At 40.9% G+C, this 27,038-nt stretch overlaps 1 protein-coding gene across 1 annotated transcript in view; it reads right to left on the bottom strand.

Annotated features, from left to right (window-relative positions):
- Positions 1-26,360, bottom strand: part of dhcr7 (7-dehydrocholesterol reductase) — a 30,344-nt gene extending 3,984 nt beyond the window's left edge. Inside the window, exons 1-5 of the mRNA XM_080849998.1 lie at positions 26,309-26,360; positions 20,769-20,864; positions 13,413-13,647; positions 1,036-1,126; positions 646-859 (exon numbers count right to left, since the gene is read on the bottom strand). Of these exons, the coding sequence (XP_080706124.1) occupies positions 646-859; positions 1,036-1,126; positions 13,413-13,647; positions 20,769-20,860 (632 nt within the window). The 5' untranslated portion in view covers positions 20,861-20,864; positions 26,309-26,360. The remainder of the gene's footprint in view (positions 1-645; positions 860-1,035; positions 1,127-13,412; positions 13,648-20,768; positions 20,865-26,308) is intronic.
- Positions 26,361-27,038: the final 678 nt, after the last annotated feature.

The raw sequence follows: 27,038 nt of genomic DNA, 5'->3' as shown, positions 1-27,038 counted from the left end.
AGAATTAGGCCTATATTGCCTGGTTTTTTTTTTCATGATAAAAAAAAAAAAAAAAACATCCCCACCTCTGGTTTTTGGACAAATCGCACCCTGGTACGACCAATAGCATAGCAGGTAATTTAGCAAACTAAAAACTTCAGTAAGTTGCCATTACTCTTGTATGTGTTATTTTAGGTTACTATATAGCTCTTGTTACTACATATCTGTTGTGCTCATTTCATATGGCTCATGTTACTGCGCTTGAGGAGTCAAGGAAAAACTGTTGTCTATGTTACAGAAAATGATTATAGTTGTAGTCAAACAAACTAACTTTTGAACTGAGACGAATTGAGGCTGTTGACATCATCTTAAATTTGTTGAAGTAAGTAAGGGTACCATACCCCTCCCAAAAATATTCATCCACATCTAGTCAACTATCCAACATCTATCTTCTTGCTCAGAACATCTCTGAGGCTTAACTGATTGAGGCATACGTATGAATGGATAAGTCAGTGGACATTTCATCTGCAGACCACCATCCAAATAAATTGTATGAGAACTGGTTTTGGAACGGCAAAGCCCTGCAGAATTCCTGTAGATTATTATCATTAGAACCAAGTAAAACATTGGACTTTTAATGAAGTTGTATTCCAGTGTAATCCTCACCAGTCCTCTGGATTCGTTGGGAACAGGTGTGCTTTGATGAACACAAAGGTGGACACACAGTAACCCAGAATGTTGGTGCACCACAGCAATGGAATCCAGTTGTCAATGATTATAGTTGGGGAGAACCAGTGGAAGTAATGGGCATTGGCTACCCATAGCACATGGGTGATGATCCAGGACTGAAGCCCATTTATCTGGTATTTATTAACGAGACCTGAGAGGACAATAACAATACAACTGAGCATTTCAATAATAAATACATTTTCTGCTAAATACCATTATATAAACATGCATTTATTACTACTCTGTATTTTAAGCATGCTCATTTCAAAATAGCCCATGTTAATGGGATCTAATCAGATATTTGTTCAAAAATGACATTGTCTGTACCTGCAGGGGTTCGTGCCCCATCCTGAACCCCTCCGACATAGCCAGGCAAAAACTTGTGAGTAACGTCTGGGAAACACATGTATAGCACAACCTGTTGGGGAAATAATCTGAGTGATGATAATGATAATGAAAAAAAGACTTGGTTTAGATAGCCCTCTGAAAACACTGTAATGTGATGACTGCATTACTAAAGCACAACAAACAGCAGGCAAACGCTCATGAAATAGTTGGTTGTGTGTGTGTGACTTTAGTAGTGAGAGAAGTGCTGCTAGATTTTAAGGATATAGAACATGGCAAATATTGAACGTGAAGCTAAACAAGACACCACTGGCATAGATTGCCCCACTATCACACCTATATAACACATTTACTGAGCTCACTTGTGCCTTGTTGAAAGTGGTTAAAGGTGCTACATGCATTTTAGCTATCAACAGAATGTAATGACATAAAGGTTTTGACGTAATACCAAAAATGCCTATGTACTGTGTTGCTGAGAAGTCTACTAAAGTTAGAATGCTAACCAGTTGGCCCAGCCTCTCTTATAATAGCACTTTGTACCCCAAGAGTTGATAGTGAGTCACTGTAGTGAACACAGCAAGTTTGTTTATCCTGTGATGAGCAGCAAGCCCACTGTATAGTATCAACGGTCAGCCCATCCGCTAACTCAAAAGCTTGAGTGCTTAAATGAAGACCTACAGGTACCTCTGTTAAGTTCATGTCAAATAAATATAAATCAATGTTGATGTAGACTGCAAATGGAGAGGAGGTAGGGGTGGGCCAGCATAGTGATACACCGCCCCAATCTGACAGTAATAGTGATCGGTTGTCCGTGGTAAACACGTCATCCTGTGCAACAACATGTTGAGAGGGTTGAGGCTGGTTTAGGTTAGCATTCTAAGTCTCAACATAAGGTTTAAGACACACTTTACATCCAAACCTAGGCTCAACTGATGTAACCCATGCAGATCTAGAATTCATGAACTGCTATTTATTTATAGTTTTCAACGTCACATCCTTTGCCCACCTGAAGGGCAAAACAAGGCTTTCTTCCGCTCCCTGCCACTTATTTTGACCTGGTTTGTTCAGCCAAAATGCTGGACAGTTGTTCAATTGGATGCACAGTGGACTAGGACGCAAGGGGACACTTCAATACATTCATGCAATCGTTCTGAAACGGTTTGTTTTCCTGGACCGAAATGACCAACTCGAATTACCTTGATGAGTTATGCTAGCGGAACTTAAACAGTTATGTTAGCAGTTATCTAAACTATAGCTCAATCATAAGTTATGTAGTTCAAGGGAAGGTTTATTTTCAGTCAAAAGACTTAACAGCAGATTTTTGGATAGGAGAGATCTGCAGGAATGATAAACATTATGAACGTTAATGTGTTTGGCATAAACACTATTGTGTCATTAAAGGTGCCTAATCTGATGACCCGTTGTCCCCTGACTGGGTTCCATCCGTCTTCTTCCACACACCACCCACCAAAAATAGGAAAGAGAGAAAGACATTGTAGGAATATTTTTGTATGAAATGAATTAAACCATTGGAATTTGAAATAAGAGGGCGTAACGCCAGTTGACCCAAGGGAAAATAATGTGTGGGGTATTAGATTCAGTATCAACTTCTGATTTGTGTGGGGTCAGGTGAGAGGTCAAACCTAATTGGCTGTGCGGGTCAACCAAACAGGGCATAGGTAGGAGTCGTTAAGTCACCTTTAAATAGTTGGCACGAGTGTATTTGGCAGATCCATTCCGTAAATCGGTTTGAACAACACGTTCTGGATTTGAGTTTCTGATTGAGAAAGTTGCAAAAGACTTGGAAAAAGACGCAACCACATGGAGTGGTATGAGCAGCACAGCAGAACAAGAGGGTGGAGGAGAAAAAGAAGCAAGATGCAGTGAATGTCTTCTAAGGATGAACAACAGTGTGGCAACAAACCATTTGGGGAAAAGATGGCAAGATTACAAAGAAAATGTAATGACCTCAGGGAGCTCATGGAAAACCATAGGCAGAAGGACAGAGGGGCATTATTAAATCAGGAACATTTGATGAAAAGGCATATGATGATGAAAAGAAAAATGAAACTTCATTGCTTGGTTGTATCTTTGAGATCTGAATTCCAGTTGCCAGCACAACAGATTTAGAAGTACCATTGAAATTTTGCATGAAAAGCTTGTGTTTTGTACCTAGCAGCTTGCAATGCGCTTTATGAAGGACATGTGTTCCCTGAAGCCCCTTACCAGATCACTTATGCCATCATGGGACCTGCCTACAGTTATCCATAGACCACGGAGGCCGTCTCACTTATAAGTGTCAGGGCATTTCCCACTGTATTGTGGAGGCCATCACCCTTATAAGTGTCAGGGCATTTCCCACTGTATTGTGGAGGCCATCTCCCTGGCTTATAACAGTCAGGGTCTGCCTTTGCTTGAGGGTGTGCCTGCTCATTCCAGTAGGGGGATCCTGGGCATTGTTACAGGGTGCAACAGTGGAGGAGGTTTGCTCTGCTCTGCTCTGCTCTGCTCTGCGCTATAGGCATCCTCCCACACCTGTGTACGCTTCTACCGCTTGGATGTGTTGGCCCCATCAGTGGCTTCCTCTGTCCTCTCTACTGGATCAGCTGGGTGTTAATATTCTGTTCAGCCTCAGCTGTGTGGGCCGTGATTACAGATCCCATACTTTCTCAATTGTACCAAGTGAATCAACTGAAAAGGAACGTAAGGTTCCCTGAAGGAGAGGAACAAGGTACAGCACTAGTTTGCCCCACATAGCAGTTTGTGCTCTGTGATGAGTGCTGGGTTGAGCTGAGGAGTAGACAGTGGTGACTTATCTTATGTGGGCAGATGTGTGCTCTACATACGATAAGTTACATCCCCACCCATCATCTGCCTTTTGGGAGGAAATAGAGGTGCTTTCAGCCAGGTACGTGAGGGTGTGATATCCCATACTACCTCTGTTGCACCTCATTCCATTTTCTCTGGGAACAGTGTATTGTTAGTGTAGTGTTATGTACATAACCTTCTGTTTTAGGGCACTAATGACTTTGTGCAGGCATGATATTAGCCCAGCTTGTCACTTAAAAAAGCATTTCATTGAAATAAGCCCAAAAACCCACAATTAAACATCTAAATATCTAAACACTAATCCCTTATATTTTGTTCAACCTCCATAACCCTCCTCTAGTTAACTTTGCAATAACAGAGTTGGGGAGTATCGGAATACAAGTTATAGAGATTCATATTTATCGCCGTGGGTTCTGGACAGTTTTACAAGGGACAAGCTGTAGTGCTTCTTCTGTTGTTTCAACAAATGTATTTGTTTGGAACATCATTGCAATTTCTTAGAACAGTTTGAAAATACCGTAACACTAGAATGTAAAATGCCCAAACATGCATAACATGTTATAGGCTGCATATTCAATTTAATAATGTGTAAAATGTTTCAGCCAGGGGCGGAGATCCCATTTCATTATAGGGGGGGACAATCCATTTCAGAGAGTAATTCCGGGGGGACATGAAAAAATTGCTTTCATGAGAGCTAGAAGAAACTGCTAAATACCGAATTCTCTTATCACATTTACAAACAGAATTTCGAAGTGATTTTTGAATGATCTAAACGGCATTAAATGCACTAACACGAAATATCTACTCACAGACAAATAACATCCAAAGTTCAAGAGAACTTGATGCTCAAAATAAGTTCTATAACAACTCAAGGACGCCTCGACAGGGAATCGAACTTGCAACTTTCTGATTACAATATGACTTCTCTACCTCTTGTACCACTATCGCCCCATGTCCTGAATACCAGCATTGTTCATGAACCGCAGAAAAAATTATTAAGCATATACAACATTAAGGATATATGAAAATGAAGGATGGGTTCCATATTCAGGCATTACCAACTGAGCCAAGAGAGGTTACACTTTCTATAGAAAGCCTATTCCACCCCTGTCTACTGCATAAATAAGTGTGAGGAAAAGCATTATTAATGGATAGTGATCAGGTCAGGTGTGCTTTCAGTCAAACCAATGGACTCATCTTACCATACTATGAATTTATGACGTAAAGGATAATGTATAGTCTGGCGGTCTGTGAGAAGGTGAATTCTCCCCCTCCTCACTGTGGCAAAAAGGGATGGTGCCCTTTAAGACTTTTCGACTCCACCCCCATAATGGTTGTGGCTGGGCTCACCTGAAGCCAATGGGGGACCTAATTAAGCCAAAGCGGCTGTGCCCTATTTAACAGGTGCCTCATTTTCATGAGGGGAGGACTGGCTGAGAGAGACATATGGACAGAGGCACCAAAGAGAACTTGTTGAGGCAAGAAGGTAAAACACTTCCCTGATGTGAGGAGAAGTGTTTTGAGTCTAGATGTGTGGAAACCGTTTGCCTTGTTTTGTGTGCCTAGTTCTGTGTGCCTTGTCTTTGTGCCTTGTCTGTGTGCCTTGTTTTTGTGCCTTGTCTTTGTGCCTTGTCTTTGTGCCTTGTGTTGTACCTTGTGTGTGGTATGTATGTATGTATGTATGCATGTATGTATGTAGTTATGTATGTATGTATGTATGTATGTATGTATGTATGTATGTATGTATGTATGTATGTATGTACAGTGCCACTTGAAAGTATGTGAACCCTTGAGCACTTAAGAGTTTTCTGTTGTTTTACCATGATTTTTCATTTTTTTCATCACCAATTTTCCATAGATGAAATGTCAGGTTTATGTTTATCATTTGCATGTACTTGTTTAGAGGGAATTGTTTTGAGTAGCCAAAAAACTACATGAAGCATGGAATTAGGCCCTTACCCCTTATCTTCCCCCTTACCCTTGAAATTGCGCGTTCATGTGAGAGCTAGTGGTATCTCAATACCCAATTTGATCAAGATTAAGGGGTAAGATTGAGGGGTGTATGGCCCTCGTTTTTAAGATGATCGGAGAGCTACCTTGCTCCTCCAAGGGCTATCCCAGAGCACACAGCGAAACCAGCTCGCGAATTTTCAAAAAAACATGGCTGTTTGAAGCGAGGAATATTTTACATGAATAAAGCTATCTACACAACTTTTTATATGTTTATAATGACTCGGTTTGATCTGAAATGTGCTACACGAACGATGCATAGTATTGTAGGTCTTAACTGAAGCTTTCAAACAGTAGTTTTAGGTTACAATTAGCGCGTATACCACCACTCCATTGGCTTATATGGTAGCTTGCCAGCTAGATGCTACATACACTACATGTAAGTATTTTTGGCTTATAATTCATTTAAAAATGACGACAGTCTTGTTTCATGCTCTACACAGTTGTATACATATATATTTGCAACCATGGTCTTCATTGAAACTTTTTTTAAATCGCTAGTTTCAAAGCTCATACAGTCACACATGACGTACCCGAAACCGAGTGGCGTCTCATTTCATAGGGGAAAGTTTTCAGCCCTTGGCCCTTACACTTGCAAGTGCTAGGGTTAAGACAAAGACAAAGCAAAAGGGGCAAGGGGAAGAATCGAGATTCGGCCTTAGTGTATTTTCAAAAGTAAGTGAACCCCCAGCTGCACAACCTTTTTTTTCATAGACTACTGTATATGTATTATAATTTGTTCTTAATTTTTCTGTTCCTCTATGTTCCTGACGCAATGCATCCAATTCATTTTTTTTTCTTCAATTAACCACTCAACAAAGAGTCACTGGGTATTATTATGTCCCTGCTTAAGACTCATGTCAATAGGCTACCATGGCAGTTTAGTTTTAGTAAACACTCATGTAAGAATGGAAAACTGTGTCCTACTGCTACTGGGATTTTATTGACAGCATATTATAACGTTTGCCGAATTATGACCTTACTGATCTTTTCTGTGGATAATATTTAGTGGATTCTTTTTGTACTGACTTTATGTTTTGACCTTGTGATCAGCATCACTGATATTCAGGGTTTGCTTCAGTATCTTACGCCCCTCGTCCTTATCCGACAATGAATGGCAGGAAATGAAATCGGAGTACGGACAACTAATGCCCGTTGAGGATGTAGATTAGAGCATGGATCGGGCCGAATTTTTCTGTCCGAGCCCGGCCCGGTCCGGCAGAATAGTAACCGAGCCCGGACCGAGTCCGAAAGCCAGTAAAATATGTTTTTTTCGAATCGAACCAAGCCCGACGGAATCAATTTCTCAACTGTTCATATAGCCTACTAATGCCAGATTTACGTACGTTTTTTTATGAATAGCCTGGCCTTATTAAACTGGGGCATCAACAGTTAAATGCTCTCACACAAAAAAGCGCTGTTAAACGCACAATGGTTCACAATAAGGCCAATAAGCATATTTAAATTAAATGATTCACATTGCAAGAACGTTTAGTAAAATGGTGCGGCTCCTTTAAGAGGAGCACGTACAGGGAGGGAGAATGGTGACGCATAGTTTGGATGCAGCGACAAAGATTTATGTGCTGTAACAGTGTTAACCAGTATGTGAGTAACGTGAGTTTTAATAAAGCATAGCGTGTGTAATGTGTAGCTATTTCATTCAGTTTTGTAACTTTTCCTGCTGTCTGTAAAGGGAAGGGAGGTAAAGGAAAGGGAATTAACCCCGAAGTTAAAAACATCTAACTAATCTACTTCGGCCATGGAGCATTTTACTCCCCTGCAATCCCCAACTACGGTCAGACAGACAGCAGGAAAGGTTAACAAACGGAATGAAATAGATACTCTTTACACACGCTATGCTTTAATAAAACTCACGTTTTATGATACACCAACGGAGGCACAACAGACAAGTCTTACCATTGAAGATCTTTTTGCACGCTGACGTTCGTTATGAAACTATCTACATCCAACCATTGAGAGTTGCATCAATCATATTTCATTAAAACTTCACACTTCTTACATTGGACATATCCAACAGCCTAATGAGAATCTGCATCGTCTATTAAGCAGAAATATCTCCATACAGTAGATTTCCCTTCGTTTAGTATAATTTTAAACTCTCCAGATGACTGGAGACTTGTGCGAGTGTTAATGTGCCTATGAACCAAACCATATTTTAAAAAAGGGGGTTATTGCTCGGAAAAAAGAATATTTTTTAAAAATTTGGCTTGATTTTTTCGCTTTGTTTTAACTCTGATGCTAATGCAATCTAATGTATGAACATAAGATATGCCTATACATAATAATTTAGTCATAGAAAGGGAAGCTTAAAACATTGTACTTTGCCTGGCTGAGGTTTGTAAAAGACCATAAGGATTGAACCAAAGCCGACTGGAGGGTCTCCTAGTTCGTCTTCTCTGATGAGTCCAATTTCACAGTAGGTGCAAGACTCTGTGGCTTGTAGGCCTCTCCAGGTCTCCGTCTAACCATCAGACGACCATGTGTTGGGCAAAGCTGAAAATTGGACTCATCAGAGAAGACGAACTAGGAGACCCTCCAGTCGGCTTTGGTTCAATCCTTATGGTCTTTTACAAACCTCAGCCAGGCAAAGTACAACGTTGTCCCGGAAGAAAAACTTGCTTCCTTTTGCTCTGACAATGTTCCCCAACTCTGAGAAGTGTTTTTTCCAGCAGGGCAATGCTCCATGCCACACAGCCAGGCCAGTAAAGGTGTGGATGGAGTATCACCAGATCAGGACCCTGTCATGGCCAGCCCAATTTCGAGACCTGAATCCCATAAAAAAAACTCTGAAATGTGATCAAGAGGAAGATGGATGGTCACAAGCCATGAAAAGAAGCCGAGCTGCTTGAATTCTTGCGCCAGGAGTAGCATAAAGTCACCCAACGGCAATGTGAAAGACTGGTGGAGAGCATGCCAAGACACATGAAAGTTGTGATTTTAAATCAAGGTTATTCCACCAAATATTGATTTCTGAACTCTTCCTAAGTTAAAGCATTAGTAGTGTGTAGTTTAAAAATGAATATGAGCTTGTTTTCTTTGCATTATTCGAGATCTGAAGACACTGCATCTTTTTTGCTATTTTGACCAATTGTCATTTTTCTGCAAATAAATGATCTAAATGACAATATTTTTATTTGAAATTTGGTAGGAATGTTGCCAGTAGGTTATAGAATAAAACAAAAATGTACATTTTACTTTAACACATACCAATAAATAGTAAAACCAGAGAAACTGATAATTTTGAAGTGGTCTCTTAATTTTTTCCGCGGCTGTATATAAGGGCTAGATGTCTTTAGACGTATATGAGCTCGCTCACCCATAACATTGTGTTGGTAGTGGTATGTACTTTTTAAATAACCGTAGGCCTAACTTGCCCAATTATTCAACGGATTTAAAAATGATTTGGTTTGTTACAAACGTTATTAACGTGGCTATAATTCTTTAGAAAATAACACAATTATTCACATGTATGTCCTGTCATAACTACACCTCTGACGTTTATAACAAACCAAACCGTTTAAAAATCGGTTGAGAATTGAGCAAGTTATGGTTATTTAAAAAGTACATAGCTTTTGCCAACACAGCGAGCGCAAAACGGGCAACCACTGATGACGTCATCCCATTCAAATCCTATGGCGATCTGATATATAGTTTGTGAAGTCTAACGATGTAAAATAAACATGTTATGATTGCATTTTTGACGAAATCAATGTTAAATTGTAAGAATATAACAACTAAACAGTTTTTCATGAAGCAGAACACAAGTAATTACACATATTTTGGTAAAATGGAACTGATGACGTCACCCCATTCAAAGGGAATGTGGATTTGAGTTCCTCATAAACATACTTAGTGTAGTCAAACGATGTAAAATAAACATGTTATGATTGCATTTCGAATGAGAAATCAATGTTAAGTTGTAAGAATATAACAGAAAAACTGTATTTCATGAAGCAGAAAACAAGTTATTACACACATTTTGGTATAATTGAAGTGAATGGAAGCGAACAAAATCCAAGATGGCGGAGACAGACGTTCTCTCACGTTGTAATATGGGCGTGGTTACAAGGGCGTCAGTTTGTTTTTAGAAGTGGTGGGGACAATAACCATAAGCTTGAGTGTGGTTTGAAAAGTGCTGGGTACCCTTATGTTAGCCAGTCATCCATTCAACGTTGCATTACAATATGCTCTACAGTGTATTGTCAGGTGTTGAAAATCCCATTCGAACAATAAAAGATCGTGTTTTGGCTTGTTTTGCAAAACGGTGTTGGGAACACCAGGGAATTGGCTCGGGATATGTAATACTAATACACATAGGACAAAGAACAGAATTGGCAACTAAACACTTCTCTTGACAGCAAAAACGTTTACCAGACAATCAATGTCAGACTGTGAGGGTGTATGAAATGAAACGAGGTACTGATATCAACCAGCGGCGTAACAATGACTTGACTTCCCCCAATTATCTTCGTAACGTCAGAAGCAAATAAATGCAATATTGCGAGACGCAGGCTAATGTTTATGATGTACAATACACATTAAGGGTTGCTACAATATGTTGTCATGAAAACACCAATGAACACAGTAGGCTATTTCATCGATCAAACGGATTTTGGAGAAACAGTGTAAAATGAGCAGTAGACAACACATGGGGAAACATTAATACAACTTCTTCAGGGGGTTATCAAACATTATTGTGAATTACGAACATTTACATGGATTTATTGGAACAGCCGCTCGACAGTGCCTGCTGCAACAAAACAAACTTCCTCCAACAATATCTTATTCTTTTAACGACATTGAAGCGAAAAAATACATTTGAAGTAGCATTAGGCGTATTATAAAACGTAACATGCATGACGTTTAGAATGGCATTCTACGGTAAGAAACAATACCAGAGCCATGCACACCTCGCCAAAGGCTGATGTAACCAAGTGGTTATCCACAATCTGAGCTTTTGCTATTTGTTGCACTCATGACTGCTGAGAGATCGCTGCTTGAAAAGCAGGACGTGAACTATAGGAGTTGACAGTATATCAGACAGCAAACGCTATGTGATTAGCCTACCCTGGTGGGCCTAATTTCCGTTGGGCTGGGGGTCAGAGACGTAGCGTTCTCCTGAACCCTTCGCCACAAATCCAAATGAAGATAATTTTGGCAGTTTTGCCACACTTTCATCCTGCTCGTTGCGTTCATACCGCTTTCTACAGCCACTTTTGTGTTTGAAGGGCATGGGGGAGCCTACTTATCGCTTACTCAACACGCAATGCAACACAACACAGGGTGGGAAACAATCGCAACTATTGTGGGTGGGCTATAGAATCTTTGACAACAAAATAACCCAGACTTCCTTGCGATTTTTCGATGGCAATATTACTTAATAAAAACGAGACTCGTTTCATTCAGCAAAAGGCAAATGAGGCTAAATTAATTATTTGCTGTTGTCAAGACTGACTATTGTTAAAATGGTTATTGGGCAAGTGATAGCTCATAATTATGAATAACTGTCACCGTAATTGAGAAATGTTTGCGAATTGATGGGAGTGGATCATACGCAAGTTTTAGAATGGGCGATTGCGGTAGAGTATGTGGGGATTTTTTCGGTCGCAATTGGTTTGCACATTTTTAAGAGTGGTGGGGACAAAATTAAAATCATGAATAGTGGTGGGACATGTCCCCCCCGTAACTGACGCCTATGCGTGGTTATAATGCCATACCACTGCCAGTCGTAAGTATTGTTACGAATTTGTATGTCATAATATTCGCCAGTCGTAAGTATTGTTACGAATTTGTATGTCATAATATTTCGTATACATTTTTACTAACAGGTTTTGGAGATCACGTTGCAGCCAGCCAAAGGACAGAAAACCATTTTGCGTTTTGGCATTTCAGGATAATTTAATTTTGGATCTGTTTCCCACACAAATCAATGATTTCGTTCTGGACCTGGTGGCCACAATAATTTGCGTTAGCAGGGGCTAGCTGTAAATATTGTTGTAAGGTGGCATCCCCCTTTGCACGGTACTTTAAAAACGCATTGAAATTACTCCGCACATCTGTGTGACCTCGCAGAGCCACGTTTTGCTGGCCACACGTATGTATCAAATCGATAATAGCTTTAATGCCATGCCTATTTCGTTCGTTTGAGTCTTGGAGAGAGCGATCAAGAACTGCACTAATGGAAAGCTTTTTCCCTGTACAGACTTGCACAAATTCAGAGGCACGTAATTGAGCAGTCTGGTGTGCTTGTGTTGAAAAATGTTTAGCCACAATTTTTTTAGCATTGCTCCAATCCCGAAGTGGCTTTGCCCTAAGAATGATATCCCCGGAAGAGAAAAGCATACATGCCACACATAGCAGGCTATCCTGACACACGCTATAGCGCAAGGTTGGGTAGTTAACATCATTGAAAAACTCCTCTGGCACTCTTCTCTGTTTTCCGAAAATCATAGTGGAAGGAGCTACCCATCCTCTGTGAGGTTTAAAACGATTTTGTAATAGATGGAGCTTAACAGAGTCTGAAGCAGTTTTAAGGGCATTTGCCTCAAATTTGCCTATGTCCGATAAGTCCGAAGCTAGCGATAATGTTGGTGGGCGATCTATCTGGAAATCACTCACACCAGAGCTAGCTGCCAACTCTACTGGCTGAGGGGTGGGTGAACAGGGGGTGTCTTCTGTAGGTGTAGAGAGAAGACAGGGAGAAGGTGAACTGATTGTGGAGATTAAATCAGGGGAATCAATAGGTCGAGGGATTTCAGTGACAACTGCTGCATCAACTGCCTCATGCGAGGGGTCTCTACGGCAGCTAGCACTGATCGGGGGAGTGGAGTTTGCCTGGTCGCCAGCCACCTCGGATGGTATTTGAGGTGGCTGCTGGAAAGCAGAGGACGGCGGAGCGTCATTGCTTTTGGGCTTTTTTTGCAGGGTCTGAAATAAACTCAGCTGTTTAAGGCTTCGCTTCATTTTTGAAGTTGTTAGCTATTCTGAATTTCTGAGTAGAACTGTGTGTAGTTTGCTGCTTTCTCTCTTGAGTCTAGCTGTTGAAGAAAAAATTTGGAGGGAACTGAATAACGCAGCAGGCGCAGATCAAGCAAAAAGATACAATGTATTTTTTTGCCTCACCCCTAACCAATCAGTTTTCTCGGTCTCGCACACCCCGCGAAAGACTGTTTTCGCACTGCTTGTCCCTCACCCAAGCGTGCAAGCTCTTTCTCTCTTTTCTCATTTTTTTTCTCGTGCAGCAGAAGGAACGCACAGTGCGTACAGCCGTACGGCTGCAGGCGCCACTGCCAACAGCTACACCTACGTCTGCTAACACTACAGAATGCATAATTCCTACGGGCACTGCACTAGTAGGGTTAAATGCAAGTGAGTTGGCTTGACATTAGTGTATCTGTTGTGCATCTCTTTCCATATGACAAGATACATGGTATAGGTGGCACATTGAGAGCTGTGAAAACAGAACAATATGAAAAAGGAAACATCATGTGAACATGTACCTGTAAAATCACCCAAATGGAGTAGATTTGAGCTGCTGTCCACGAGAAAGAGGGTGTTCGAGCCCAGAGAGAGAGCAGATTGCTGAACACATCAGAGTCACCGCTGAACACATCAATCAGGCAATGGCTGATGGAGCACTGATATTGATCACACGTCACCACGAAGAAGAACACAATGAACGGAGCGAAGCACAGAAGCAGGATCACAGCAACGAGGGAAAACAAGTCCACTTTCCTGTAGAACGAAATGGAAGGGCAGACAGAAATGTATTAGAGCAGTAACTCTAGCAGAGAAATAATGCACTACATACTGTAACTTCTGAAGTTCTTTGAAGTTGGAGTGGAATAGCCTATAGTCTAAGCAATACCTCTAATGCAAATGGTTCTCTACACACACACACACACCCACACATTCACACACTACACTCTCTCTCACACAAACACCTCTCATCTGTGTGTCAGCCTCTTTCTCTCACTCCTTCTTCCTTCAGTACACAGCTGCACACACACACACACACACACACACACACACACACACACACACACACACACACACACAAACACACACTACACTCTCTCTCACACACACACACTGACACACAACACACACAACACACACACACACACGTATCTCCTCCCTCACCCTAGCATACACTCCACTTTTGCACTCATTCAATCCTACTATAAAACCTCACTATGTGTGCATTGATTATGCCATTGCTGCTCATTATTGAATTATATCTGATCAGTATTGGTTTAATCATTTTCAACCGGTCTGATTTTTCAACCTGGGCCCCTATTTACTGTAAGATCTTTTTGGGTTCAAACTTTTACTAAAGACAATTTACTAAATGGGTCCACATATATTCGGTCCAGAAATCGGTCGGAAATCGGAAATCGATTTTTACAGTTTTTGTAATTTAAGTTTCAGCATGTCTGTTTCTTTACAGTTATTAAGGTAAACAGACAAATATCTCTCTCCGTAGGGATTATTTCCATGTATCAGACACTTATAATTATATAATGAGCCTGTGTGAAAAGGTGCACTCCCTCCCCCTTCTCACTGTGGTCCACGAGGGGAGAAAGGCTGGACTCCCCCACCATATTGGTTGGGGCCAAGTTCCCCTGCACCTGTGGATGCTGGCCAATTGATGGTTTTCAGTCACGTGACTACAATAGGTAGCTGGCGGTCAAAAAGAACAGCGAAATCTGCAGACTTGAGGGGCACTTTCTTACCGACTATCCCCAGTCTTGAGTAGCCTGTAACAAGGTAAGTCGCATATGCTGAGCTCCACTTTAGTTAGATTAATGTGTTTAAATATTTGTGATAGTAACTGTAATTGTATTTGTGATAATTTAGTATGGATGCATTTAAACCTAAACGGGAGGTCTCTCGTTTTATATTAGAGACCATTTTGTTTTGTTTCTTTAGTTTTAGCTGCAAAATGTTAGCTAACCACTAGGGATGAGAACCGATAAGATTTTAACGATTCCGGTTCCTTATCGATTCCTGCTTATCGAACCGATTCCTTATCGATTCTCTTAACGATTCTTATAATTGGGTAAGGGGCGAAAAAAGAGCTCAAACGGGTTTTTTACATTAATGTTCTTTTATATACATTTCTAGAATGTTTACATACACATTTAAATAAAACTTACATAACTTAAATAAAATGTGTTCTGTTTAATATAAACGTTCATACAAATAACAATGCTCCTTCCTTACAGAAGACGTACTAACTGCAGCCTGTAACGATGACAGACTAGCAGCCTCTGAGCCCGTCTGATTTAGAACCTCATCATCAGCTTAATTGGATGGAAATGGAGATTATTTATAGAGCGAACGCTGGTTTTCACAATGAAAAAAATGGCACTAACAAAATCGCTGAATTTTCTGATCTGACATACAGCCCTTGTTATTGAGGTAAAGGACTGTATATTTTCTTGTAGGTTGCTTGGTTGTATTGCTAATAGCGAACTATTATGCTAAACGCTTCTAATAGCAATGTAGAGTCCACTACAAACACAATAACGTACTGAAACATAATTACTTGTATCATGTACAAACTAGGCACTCAGTATATTTAACACTTAGCTATTGCTGCCACTGAATTGGCTACGAGAAACTTATCCATATCGAACTGTCAAACTGAGGGAGCTGCACGCGTTGCTTGCTTATTAACGGAGTATTTTGTACAGCCTAACCCTACCCTAGGACCAACAGAGGGGAGGCAAGCACTGCCCCTGCCTCTAGCCAACGGTTGAAAATAGAAGATTATACAGTTAAGCTAGCCTAGTTATGTAAGTTATAATATATGACAATGTCCAACATCGCCCATTCTGTTAAGCAATTCAATGCTAAGTTTAGTTATGGTTAACACGAAAACGCAAACGTTTGCTGATAACACACGAGTAACACCGTTATGACTTATGATAAAACATTTTGAGGAATTTACCTTGGCAAGTAAGGGATGAAGCGCCGACGTTAGTTGAGCTGCTGCTGGCATCGAAAACATGACATTCTTGTAATTTTATACCATGTGTGCTCAAGTGCTTATTCATGGTAGATGTACTTCCTCCCTTTGAGGAAATACATTTTTTACAGAGGTTACAAGTGACTGTGTTCGCATCCGTTCGGGTGAAATAAAGCCACACTTTAGATCGCTTCTGTCGAGTTGCCATTTCTGCTGCGTTCTGACTTTATTATAAGAGTTCGCGCATGCGCAAACGGCACAGAGACCCGTTAACAGACCCGGTTATGAATTTGGCTAACGATTCCAAAGATTCCGCTCATTGGGAACCGGTTCTCAACAAGACCTGGTTCTCGGTTCCCATCCCTACTAACCACGTTGCGTTAGCTTGCTGGTGTGGTTGTAGTGGCTAAAGCTTCTATCCTTCATTTTTGGTTTTATAGTGTGGAGCTGAATGTGAAACTGTGAGACACTGTGAGACACACTGATTCTGTTCTTCAGGTACAGTTTACAACTTTCGCCTTATTGTGTATTTTATGTATATGCCCAGTCTTGAGTAGCCTGTAACAAGTGTGGAGCTGAATGTGAAACTGTGAGACACTGTGAGACTGATTCTGTTCTTCAGAATAAACAGCTGGATAGCCAAAAAGACACACAACGCTTGGAGGAGTACTTTATGACCGCTACACCTACACATCTCAAAAACTGAAAGCCTACAAAAGCACAAAAGTGGATGGATTCACAAGGCTGTCGTCTGGAAGGTGAAAACATGTCACATCTTCATAATCAGAGCAAAGATGAGTGCCATTTAATAGCTTGCTACCAGCTAGCGAGCTACCTGCTGTTAGCTAGCAGCCTTTAGCCTACCCAACGCTGTTTTTTATCATTTTTCACAATTTCCTGGTTTAAACAAGTACGAACACCTGGACTGGCAAATGACAACTTAAATTGTCTTCCCATATATTTTCTACTGGTATTGTAGTATTACCAGTTGGATGACAAGATACACTAGCGTAGACTACTTGCTTAGGTATCATACTACTTGTCGCAATCTCAGAGCAGAAACCGGGTAATCCAATTTGAATTGTGTTGATGTTTTGTTTCTTGGCTTTATTACTTGATCTATTCCCGTTTTAGGTAGTTATTTTGATAAATGAGGCGACCAGAACAGGGTCACTGCTTTTATTGCCAGCTCCAAAAGTAAGGATACTTTACTGTGTGTCCGAGAAACGTTAACCCAGAAGACGTCTACAATCAGTTGGCAGCAACGTGGGCGGGTTTTAAATGCAATAAAAACTAAATCCGGGCTTGATTTGAACAGCCGACCGATCAACAACTGTCTAGCATTTTACTACCTAAGTCAGACAATGTGAAAGCGGAGATATTTAATTATCTTGAAGGTGGTCGGTTCCTGTATAAACGCCAGTGTTAGACAGCTGTGGAATGCTTTTTTTGCCCGCCAGCTGGTCATTCTGACGTCACGTGAAAACTATCAATTGGGACTGATTGGGTCAAATTAGCCCATGGGCTGCTTTATTAAAAGGTGCACCTCATTGTTGAGGGAGACATGACTGGAAAGGCTGCAAGAAGCTGAGGCAAGTACATAGACCAAACCTGTTGACCCTTTAGCTACCGAGCCCCCCTCCTCTGGAACAATCTCGCTGCCTCCATCCGAGAGGCAGACACCGTACCTATATTCAAATCAAGACTAAAGACATTCCTCTTTAGTGCATCCTATAGCCACAAGTAATTGCGTTGACAAGCCCATCATCTGCTGCGGCAGCCATCCAGACATATCCGAACTCAAAAAATGTTCTAATAAAATAAAAATATGTGCTACAGATAGCGCATGTTGTGCCGTGTAGGCCTCAACGGATCCCGGGTACAGCATACAGCGCGTGTTGCGACTGTCACCAGCCAATTGGGCACTGCTGCCCTGCAACCCTAACAAAGCTTACGACTAAAATCTCCATATATATACAGTACCAAACCGAACAAAATGCTAAATGCCAGCAAAACTAAACATATCTAAACACATGCAATACCCCCCTAATCACCAAAACTGGGCTACAGACAGCGTATGTTGTACCGTGTAGGAGGGCCTTTATGGATACCGGGTACAGCATACGGCGCATGTTGCGACTGTCACCACCCAAATGGGCACTGCTGTGAATCCTGCAACCCTAACAAAGCGTACAACTAAAATATCCATAATGTACCAAACCAAAAAAAAATGCTAAATGCCAGCTTTACTAAACACATTTTAACACGTGGGCACTGCTGTGTACCCTGCAACCCTAAAGCTTACGACTGATATCTCCATAAACAAAATGCTAAATGCCAGCATTACTAAACATATCTCCTCCCTTTCTCTCTCTCTCTCTCTCTCCCTCCTTTCATATCATATTGCTTATGCCTATAATAACACTGATAAAATAGCCATATTGCCTACTGTTAAATCTACTACCCAAAGGTATCTCCCTATCTGTTTCTGAAATTGATGTCTACTAACATAAATGTTCTCTCTCCCTTATAGCATGTTCCAATTGCTGATGGGAGTGGAAACATTGCTCCTCACCCCCACCACTCCTCATCAACGCATATGGACAGCTGAACTCTACCCAGTCACTCTCTTCCATTTCTTTCCCTCCTAATCTAGATTATCTCCACCATGGGACGCTCCTGTAGTCTCTCCACCTGGTCTACCTGTAGAAACCCTTGGCCAATTGCACCCACCGCCACCGCATTGCTGTACACTTACTCTACCCCATACCCTATGCTAGCATTTATATACAATATACACCATTGCCACCACTGAAATGTTTCTCTGTCCCTACATCCCTTACCCCTGTAACAGTAACCCTATGAGTACAGTTTATACCACTAAACTGGTCTTGCCTGTATCATGTATTTACCACTGGATGTCTGTATATATACTATGTACATCGACCAAATGCTGGCTGTGTACAACCCCTGTTGTTCCCTGCCACACAACCCTCCCCCTTCCCCCCTTCCTATCTCCACCAGGCAGACCTCAAGCAGATGGGTCCCCCCTTATGTGACGTGGTTCTGCTTAAGGTTTCTTCCTGCCTAAAAGGGAGTTTTTTCTTGCCCCTGTTGCCATTGTGCTTGCACTAAGGGGCTTCAGGCTCTGGGCTCTGTAAAGCGCCTAGAGGCAATTGTATTGTTATGGCGCTATATAAATAAAATTGAATTGAATTGAATGAATTGGGATTACCCTTGTTTTGTATATCGTATTTTCCGGACTATAAGGCGTACTTAAAAGCAAACTGCTATTGGACTTTGGTTTATTTCAAAGTGAAGATTGTGGTTCACAACATCAATAACAATTAGCTCAGAAGAAATAACTTTTTATGTGCATTGCACAAACAAGGTTAAGCTCAGCAGGAAGAGAAAAGAGATTGAGAGATGAAATATTAGGATGTACTGTGGTGTGGTGTACTGTTGGTGTTAAGTCCTTGGGGAGGGACCCGAGAGAGGCCATCAAACATGTTCCTACATTCAGTGAATCCACCTGCCTCTCAACAATCAACACTGGTGAATGGAGTCCATACTAGAGATGCGCGGTTGGCGGTTGCACCCGCGGACTCCGCGGTTAAACCGCGGATCGGGCGGGTGACGTGACAAAAAATAATATTTTAATTAAATTCGGGCGGGTGGCGGTTTACCCAACGAAATTCAAAATATCTACACATTGTTAAATGTCGTTACCTACATCCAAGCACATTTTTAAATAATCAAATTTTCATCAGGCAGTAAATTGGCCTAGTTCCGTGTATGCATACAAAGCAAACAAAGGAAGCAAAAAAGTTCAAATTAAGTGACGATGCCTATCATGTCGCGTCTCTTTGCAACGCCGCAAACCTGCAAGCTATGAGTCAGCTGTCAGTATTGGAAGAAGCCTTACCGTGTCGTAGATTAAACTGCCTGGGTTATTTTGTTTCGTTAGGCTATTAGTTATATTTTAAAACAGCCAGTCATTGTAGCCTACCACTCGTGGAATAAGGAATTTCAAAGAGATGATGGAGTGATTTGACTCAGAAGTGACATTGGGCATTGGCAGCGCGAGATGTTCAGAACTTCTAGCTCAGTAACATCACCAGCTAAGAAAGAAGGTAAGAAAAATAGGCAGGCAAGTGTTGGGGTTGTTACAGTATAAAGCCTACAATGCGGTGAAATTTCGGAATTAGGCTAACAGACTCGGCGTTTCCTTCTAAACTAAAAACAAGGCTATTTTACCATATTAAAATGGTGTACCAAATTGCGTTTTATTACAATGATAAAAAAGTGTAGGCCTACTAGCCTATGGTAAGGTCAGGTTTGCCGATGTGCTTGGCTATTTTAAAGTTTCTCCCTGAGCATCGATCGGAGACAGACGTCACTTCACTGATAATATTCTGGGGATAGGCTACAACATAGCCAATAGGCTTTCATACTAGGGGCTTTATCCTTTAAATATCTTTGCGGCATTGGATCAGTCTCCTTTCAAGAACAGGCAAGAACTTTCTAGCGCCTATACCTAAAAACAACAGGCGGATGGCGGGCGGGTGCGGTTTTGAAAATTGGTCAAAAAAAATGGTGCGGATGGATAGCGGACGGATCATGCGTTTTGTGATGCGGTTGCGGATGAAATAATAGCCCATCCGCGCATCTCTACATCTCAATATCCATGTGACAAACACACAGAGGACTAGTCTGCTTACCTCCGCAGCCAATCAGAACAATATCAACAGGGGCTGGAAACTCACCTACCAACACACAACGTCTAAACGTCTCAAATCTAAACTACTAGCCTAAATGTGCCAATATAAGTTTTCACAGACCAAACATGTTAAGTATAATTTAAGAAATGCCTCAGACTTACCAAGCCCGTCCCCAGGATCCATGCTCCACAGACTTGGCAGGTTCTTCAGACACGACTCCTGAGGATTGGGGCTGCACATCAGGTTTCATCATGTCTCTTCAGAAAAAGAATAGGAAGGTAGAGCATTACGTCATATGTAAAAGGTCAAAGGTCATTCCCATATGTCTAGAAGGTAGAGCATTACTTGATATGTATGAGTTCATTCCCATATGACTAGAAGGTAGAGCATGACTTGATATGTAAAAGGTCATTCCCATATGACTAGAAGGTGCTACAATTGGTCCACACTCCATGCAGCCTGTTTTTCCACCAATTTTCAAACTCTGCAGGTTTCTGTCCCAGAAACAAAATAATAACACCCCCAGAAACAATGAAAGGTCTCCTTTTTAAATATGTACACTACCGTTCAAAAGTTTGGGGACACTCAGAAATGTCCTTGTTTTTGAAAGAAAAGCGCTGTTTTTTACCAAAAAGATAAGATTTAATTAATCAGAAATACACTCTATACATTGTTAATGTGGTAAATGACTATTCAAGGTGGAAACGTCTGGTTTTTAATGAAATATCTACATAGGTGTATAGAGGCCCATCTCCAGCAACTATCACTCCAGTTTTCTAACGGTACCTTGTGTTTTCTAATAGCCTTAGAAGACTAATGGATGATTAGAAAACTCTTGAAAACCCTTGTGCAATTATCTTAGCACAGCTGAAAACCGTTTTGCTGATTTGATTTTCTGGAGCATCACATTTGTGGGTTCGATCATACTCTTAAAATGGCTAGAAAAAAAGAATTTTCATGTGAAACTCGCCAGTCTATTCTTGTTCTAAGAGGGGAAGGCTATTCCATGCGAGAAATCGCAAAGAAACTCAAGATTTCTTGCAACGGTGTGTACTACTCCCTTCAGAGAAGAGCACAAACTGGCTCTAACAAGAGTAAAAAAGAAGTGGGAGGCCCCGGTGCACAACTCAGCAAGAGGACAAGAACATTAGAGTCTCTATCTTGAGAAATAGACGCCTCACAGGTCCTCAACTGGCAGCTTCTTTAAATGGAACCCGCAAAACGCCAGTGTCAACATCTACAGTAAAGAGGCGATTCTGGGATGCTGGCCTTCTAGGCAGAGTGGCAAAGAAAAAGACATATCTGAGACTGGCCAATAAAAAGAAAAGATTGGTATGGGCAAAAGAACAGGCATTGGACAGAGGAAGATTGGAAAAGAGTGCTATGGACAGACGAATCGAAGTGTGAGGTGTTTGGATCACACAGAAGAACATTTGTGAGACGCAGAACAGGTGAAAAGATGCTGGAGGAGTGCCTGACACAATCTGTCAAGCATGGTGGAGGTAATGTAATGGTCTGGGGCTGCTTTGGTGCTGGTAAAGTGGGAGATTTGTACCAAGTAAAGGGGACTTTAAACAAAGAGGGCCATCACTCCATTTTGCAATGCCATGCCATACCCTGTGGACAGCGCTTGATTGGAGCCAATTTCCTCCTACAACCGGACAATGACCCAAAGCACACCTCCAAATTATGCAAAAACTATTTGGGGAAGAAGCAGGCAGCTGGTTTGCTGACTGTAATGGAGTGGCCAGCACAGTCACCAGACCTCAACCCTATTGAGCTGTTGTGGGAGCAGCTTGACCGTATGGTACGGAAGAAGTGCCCATCAAGCCAATCCAACTTGTGGGAGGTGCTTCAGGAAGCCTGGGGTGAAATTTCCACAGATTACCTCAACAAATGAACAGCTAGAATGCCAAAGGTCTGCAATGCTGTAATTGCTGCAAAAGGAGCATTCTTTGATGAAAGCAAAGTTTGAAGAACACATTTTTTTTTTTTAAATAAAAATCATTATTTCTAACCTTGTCAATGTCTTGACCATATTTTCTATTCATTTTGCAACTCATTTGATAAATAAAAGTGTGAGTTTTCATGGAAGACACGAAATTGTCTGGCTGTCCCCAAACTTTTGAACGGTAGTGTACTGTATATATATGACCTAAATATACTTTTAGAGCTTTGTGAGGAGAATATAAATGACAACAGGCACATTTCAGTTTCTGAATCAAAAACCTACTCTGCATGAGCCACTCATTACCAAAGACAGCTACTCTTAGGATACCAGGATGGTAAATCGGAGGTCATTGAGTCATTATGGGGGACGAGAACACTCATAATTACGCCCAATGTGACACCTATGAACACAAGACCACGTTTGGGCTGTTTACACACACTACAGAGTTACAAGAAGATGGTTCATTGACTATTACAGGAGATCTCTGCTGCTGATGTCCTGATTGTAGCCTAACTTTTTATCTGATGAAAGTTTGAGGACAGCAAGAAAGAAGTGATTGATGTGAAGTGATTTGATAACTCACAAATGTTGTGGTGGCTAGTTTTGCTATGCTGGGATGTGCTGTGCTATGCTTTGCTGTTAAGCTGATTAACCCATAGATAGGTTAGGTAGCTTATCAAAGCTCTGCAACTGATGTGATTGGTATAGAAAGAACACACACAAAATGAGGGTAAATCTCTAACCATATAATCAATCCATCTAATTTATCTATGATTTAAATCCCGGGACTTAAATCACACTCGGCCATAACATTCCAGGTCCAAAAGCTGAGCCTTACTTGGGCTGACTGAAGTTTAAACTCCATAGAGGTTTTAAGTATCACACAGAGGGCATCAGATTCTGATACAAAATGACATGGTATTTAAAAGATGTCGCCAGTCACAAGCCAATTGCCACTTATTCCACCTCCAACACAGAACAAACCTCTCCTGCATGCTTGGCCATGACCTTGGCATTATTATGGCAGACGTAATGCTGATCCATGTGGACATACATTCCTCTCTTGTAGCCTAATTACTTCAAGAAATGCGGCTAAACTGTCTACCACAACACACTAAAGTCCCATGGAAGCACCATGACAATCTTGTGTCCATTGTCTTTTCTATGTATTGTAATTCAAATATCTGAAATGTTCTGATAGAATGCAGGCATGCACACACTTTTCTACACAATACACTGTATTTATGAAATGACACTCAAGACCACCTCAAGACGATACACAGGTACCTCTGATATAATACATTTGTTATAATACATAAAGTAGGCTGTTAAGTATGATTACTTGCATGTGACATTGAGAGGTTTGGCAACAATGGGAAGCCCCCGACCAATAGCACAAGGACATCTTTTCCTGTGTTCCTGTGTTTTTCTGAAATCACTACTTTTTTGAGGCACTGTCTGGCAGTAATAGATTTACACAAGTAGCGTTTTGACAAGTTGGCCAAAAAGCTGTATTTTGGTCTTGTCTGAGCATAATACCTTCTTCTCCCACATCTTCATCAGCTTTTATGCTTTATGCGGATATTCTGAAACAATGGCTTTGGTAGGGGCCAGTTGTATGGAGAATAAGATTCTGGACTCCAACACCTGTGCTCCGTTTCCAACCCCTGACCTTTGGAGATTTGCCAGAGTGATGGTGATGGGAGTCTTCCCCACAGCCTTCATTATGGGGGACAGCATTGTCTACAAAGTGTCTAGGTGGAGTGTAGGTTTCATCTTATAGGCTATACACTGGTGCTCAATAGGACATCCTAACACTTGGACATTCTCTTGAGTTTTTTCCTCACTTAAACATTTGAATCACCTTGTCTCTTTAGTCTTCATTACAGTGCATGAAATGCCCTGTATTGTTAATCCTAGGCTTCTTATACTTCTTCTTATCATTCTCTTTACCGACTTCTGCGATTAATTCAGCTCGAACCGCTTACCTTAGAAACTTCATTCAAACTTTGTCGCGTAGGTCTTGTAAAGGACACGTATGCTATGTATTTTTCACTTTTCTAAACTTTATACTTTTTAAGATATTAAAGAAAAACAAATATAAATTTCTCCCATTGACTTACATTGGGCCATTATGACTTCATAAAAAGGTCTTTAAACTGGCTTGCACCTGTGCTTCACTGACACCTGCGCCAAATCCAAGGAACCTCTTCTCTTTGTCCCTCTCAATTTAACTGTAACTATAAACATTAAGACACCTTCAATTCTCTACTTTTTTCTCTCTTCATCTCTACATCTTTCTCTCTATCCCTCTCAGTCTACTTTCTCTCACACTCAATCTCTCTTCTTCACTCCATTTTGATCTCCTTTTTTCAATATTTTCACTCTCTCTTTATCTCTTTATCCAGAGCCACTCTTGTTCACTCTTCTTTCCTTCTTCCACTCTTCTTTACTTCTTCCATTTTTCTTTCCTTCTTCCACTCTTCTTGCCTTTCTTTTTTCCTTCTTCCACTCTTCTTTCCTTCTTCCACTTTTCTTTCCTTTCTTCACTCTTCTTTCCTTTCTTCTTTCCTTCTTCCACTCTTCTTTCCTTCTTTCACTCTTCTTTCTTTTCTTCTTTCCTTCTTCCACTCTTCATTCCTTCTTTCACTCTTCTTTCCTTTCTTCTTTCATTATTTCACTCTTCTTTCTTTCCTTCTTCCTCTCTTCTTTCCTTTCTTCACTCTTCTTTCTTTTCTTCTTTCCTTCTTCCACTCTTCTCTCCTTTCTTCACTCTTCTTTCCTTTCTTCTTTCCTTCTTCCACTCTTCTTTCCTTTCTTATTTCCTTCTTTCACTCTTCTTTCTTTTCTTCTTCCTTTCTTAACTTTTGCATTTCATGCACTGGTATTTACTTCAGAAAATGTATTTTCTAGTTTCCTCTGTTATTTCACAACCTGGCTGATGACCCTTACACAGAGTGACTCTTATCTCCAGAAGGAGATCTCTTCTTTAACTACACAGAGGTAGTTCCTAATTATGAATGTTATATCAATTGTGAACTATTTGCCATCTGTCTAAATCAGCCATTCAAAAGCAGAGGGATTTTAATACTTGATAAGTGTGGGCTCTTTTAGTTATACATTTTTATTTATGAGTTATTGATTTAGCTGTTTATAATTATAATACAATTTTGAAATTGAAATAAAGCATCTGCACGGCTCTGAATTTATATATCCATGCTTCAGTCCTTTACCTGATGAGGTGAAATATTGAAGTAAGATTGCTGTGTTCATAGGTTACTCCCTTCTGGATCACTTTCACCGTGTAGGCCTAGCGTTCAATATGGAACTTATTTATGGCTGCTGGACAGCAAACTATATAGAATGGCTAACATAATAGACGAATCTGCTGCACATACCCATGCCAGAGGAAAAGATACCTGCTACAAGCAGGACAGAAACAGACTAGATGACCGGATAACACCAAAACCATCCGAACACCTGTATGAGGCCCTATATATGTAGCCTCCAAAAATCCTTGTCAAGTAACGTGTCGCCTACTTTTCTTCGGAAAACAAAGGGCACCGACATTAACTGTGTACACCTATAAGCCTGAAAAACAGGCTATCAACACCTACGATACAGTTAGCAACAGCTTTCTGACACCACTGCATTGCAAGATTTCACTCGATCTTGAGAACCCAAACAAAAGTCAAGACATCATGAATGCAAGTCATATACTAACAAAATAACGTTTGAAATCATACTCACTCTTGGAGTGTACACTGCACGCTTGATAGTTCCCTCTCTAGCCAGATGTGTTTGTACCTAAATATTCCCTGTGTACACTGTTGATGGAGCTCCGCCCACTAGTATGTAACACGGCCTTATCCAGTCACATTCAAGTGATCGCTGTTACATATTTTCGCTTAGACTGTGGATTGGTCAGTGCTGAGCTAGAGCCATCAACGCCCCATAAGGCGAGCCACACAGGGAACTGCACATCGAGGACTTCCAAAGGGCACGAAAGTTGCGCATTTTTCAGAACAGGCAGGGACTCCTCCATGCAGAAAAGATACATTTGTTTTGGGAAGCCCTTTTGAAAAAATGTCAGGATTCCAAATGAGCCGAATTTAAAAATGTTATGATAATAAAGTGGCCTTTTTGTTAGATGCTTTCCAAAGCGTCTTGCAATACATTGGGTACACTATACGCATAGGCTAAAAAGGTCTGTTTGAGTGGTCCCTATTTACAGAAAAATGCGGTTTTACCATTAGAGTGACCTGTGGCATTCCACAGGGTTGGGTGCACAGCGTGTTTTTTATGAGGTTAATGCATAATTGAACCTTAATCCTTATAGGCAAGTCTCGCCACTCGGCAGCCACCTTGGCAACGCCTCCAGGGAAAACAAGACCAGCCTCTTATCTAAATGAATAAATAGAGACCGTCAAACAGACAATAAAAGCACATCACGTAATCGCTTTTAAAGCAACATAAACGG

Source organism: Sprattus sprattus (assembly GCF_963457725.1).
Source record: "Sprattus sprattus genome assembly, chromosome: 13".
Classification (NCBI taxonomy): Eukaryota; Metazoa; Chordata; class Actinopteri; order Clupeiformes; family Clupeidae; genus Sprattus; species Sprattus sprattus.
The sequence above is the reverse complement of the archived record's forward strand: the minus strand, read 5'-3'. Positions and strand labels throughout refer to the sequence as shown.